At 43.8% G+C, this 1,561-nt stretch overlaps 1 protein-coding gene across 1 annotated transcript in view; it reads left to right on the top strand.

The window, feature by feature from the left end:
- The first annotated feature begins 240 nt into the window (after window positions 1-240).
- Window positions 241-1,561, top strand: part of LOC121872780 (endochitinase A-like) — a 42,670-nt gene continuing 41,349 nt past the window's right edge. Inside the window, exon 1 of the mRNA XM_042375837.1 lies at window positions 241-325. Coding sequence (XP_042231771.1) covers window positions 241-325 — 85 coding nt within the window. The remainder of the gene's footprint in view (window positions 326-1,561) is intronic.

The raw sequence follows: 1,561 nt of genomic DNA, 5'->3' as shown, positions 1-1,561 counted from the left end.
GCTTCGAATTCCTGGCCACTTCGTAGCACTTTACGAATGTACTGCATTACTGTAATTATTCAGAGATCATCTTTGGGTTATCCTCTTTCAAACCTCTGTGACGTCATCAAGTGTTCTACCTCGACAAATAAGGCCAGGGTGTGACGTCATGTCTGAGCCCGCCGTCTGGGGTCCATTTTGTGAAATTTCTTATGAGCTTTGTTTTATGAGAACATTTCCTTCGGGATTTTATTAGTACCCATGATAACAGACGGTGCAATGGCCGAGTGGATACAGTGGTCGTCTTCTGTTCTAATGGTCACTGGTTCGCACCCAGTTCACCCAGGTGTGAATGGGTACCTTAAATATACAATTAGAGAATTGAAGGCGATTTAGTACAGTGCCAGTCACGCTGCTCCTTTGTGTACCGAAGGCTTTGTATACAGTGCGTTGTATCCCACTTTCACCGTCACCTACAATAACATAAAGAAAAACAACAACAAATGTACACCTTGCTTAACTTGTGCCAGTAATTGATAAGACTACTAGACAAGCACTGGGGAATAACCCTGATGGAGCAGTGTTTGGAGCCAAGCCTCACCGGGTAAACACGGACCTGGAGTAAACGTTTCATCAAGTGTAGTAGATGTTTATAGACGGTTTTAAGAGAGGTAAATATACAGCTGTTGATGATGATAATTGTGAGGGTGTACTGTATTAAGTGGTGGGTGGGTGGGTGGGTGACTAAATTAAAGCCTCTTCATCTGTGTGTGTGTTGGGTGATGGTGGTGAAGGTAATGTTGGAGATGATGGTTAAGGTAATGTTGGAGATGATGGTTAAGGTAATGTTGGAGATGATGGTGAAGGTAATGTTGGAGATGGTGGTGAAGGTATTGTTGGAGATGATGGTTAAGGTAATGTTGGAGATGATGGTTAAGGTAATGTTGGTGATGGTGGTGAAGGTATTGTTGGTGATGATGGTTAAATATGTTGAAATGATGGTGAAAATGTGTTGAAATATTGGTTAAATAATGTTGAAATGATGGTTAAGTGAAGAATTATGGTTAAAATGTTGAAATGGCAGTGAAAATAGTGTTGGAATGGCGGTGAATAGTGTTGAAGGTGTGGTGAAAATATTGTGGAATGTTGAAAATAGTGATGAATACAGGTATTGTTATCGGTTAGTGTGATGTGTGGGTTCAGTGTTGGAGAAGGTGACAAGTGTGTGTTCTGCTGTCACCTCAGATCAGTGGCTCGAGTCCTCAGGTGTGTTGAGCGATACATCTACTGTACCACCACACTACTGTACCACCACTACTGTCCACCACACTACTGCACCACTACTGTGCCACACCAGCCTGCTACTGTGCCACCACACTGCTGTACTACTGTACCACCACACTACTGTCCTACTGTACCACCACACTACTGTGCCACCACTACTGTACCACCACACTACTGTACTACTGCCACCACACTACTGTACCACACTACTGTACCACCACTGTACTACTGTGCCACCACACTGCCTGTGCACACTACTGTACCACCACTACTGTACAGCTGTACCACCACACTGTAC

This window comes from Homarus americanus, unplaced genomic scaffold (assembly GCF_018991925.1).
Source record: "Homarus americanus isolate GMGI-L3 unplaced genomic scaffold, GMGI_Hamer_2.0 scaffold39155, whole genome shotgun sequence".
Taxonomy (NCBI): domain Eukaryota; kingdom Metazoa; phylum Arthropoda; class Malacostraca; order Decapoda; family Nephropidae; genus Homarus; species Homarus americanus.
The sequence above is the reverse complement of the archived record's forward strand: the minus strand, read 5'-3'. Positions and strand labels throughout refer to the sequence as shown.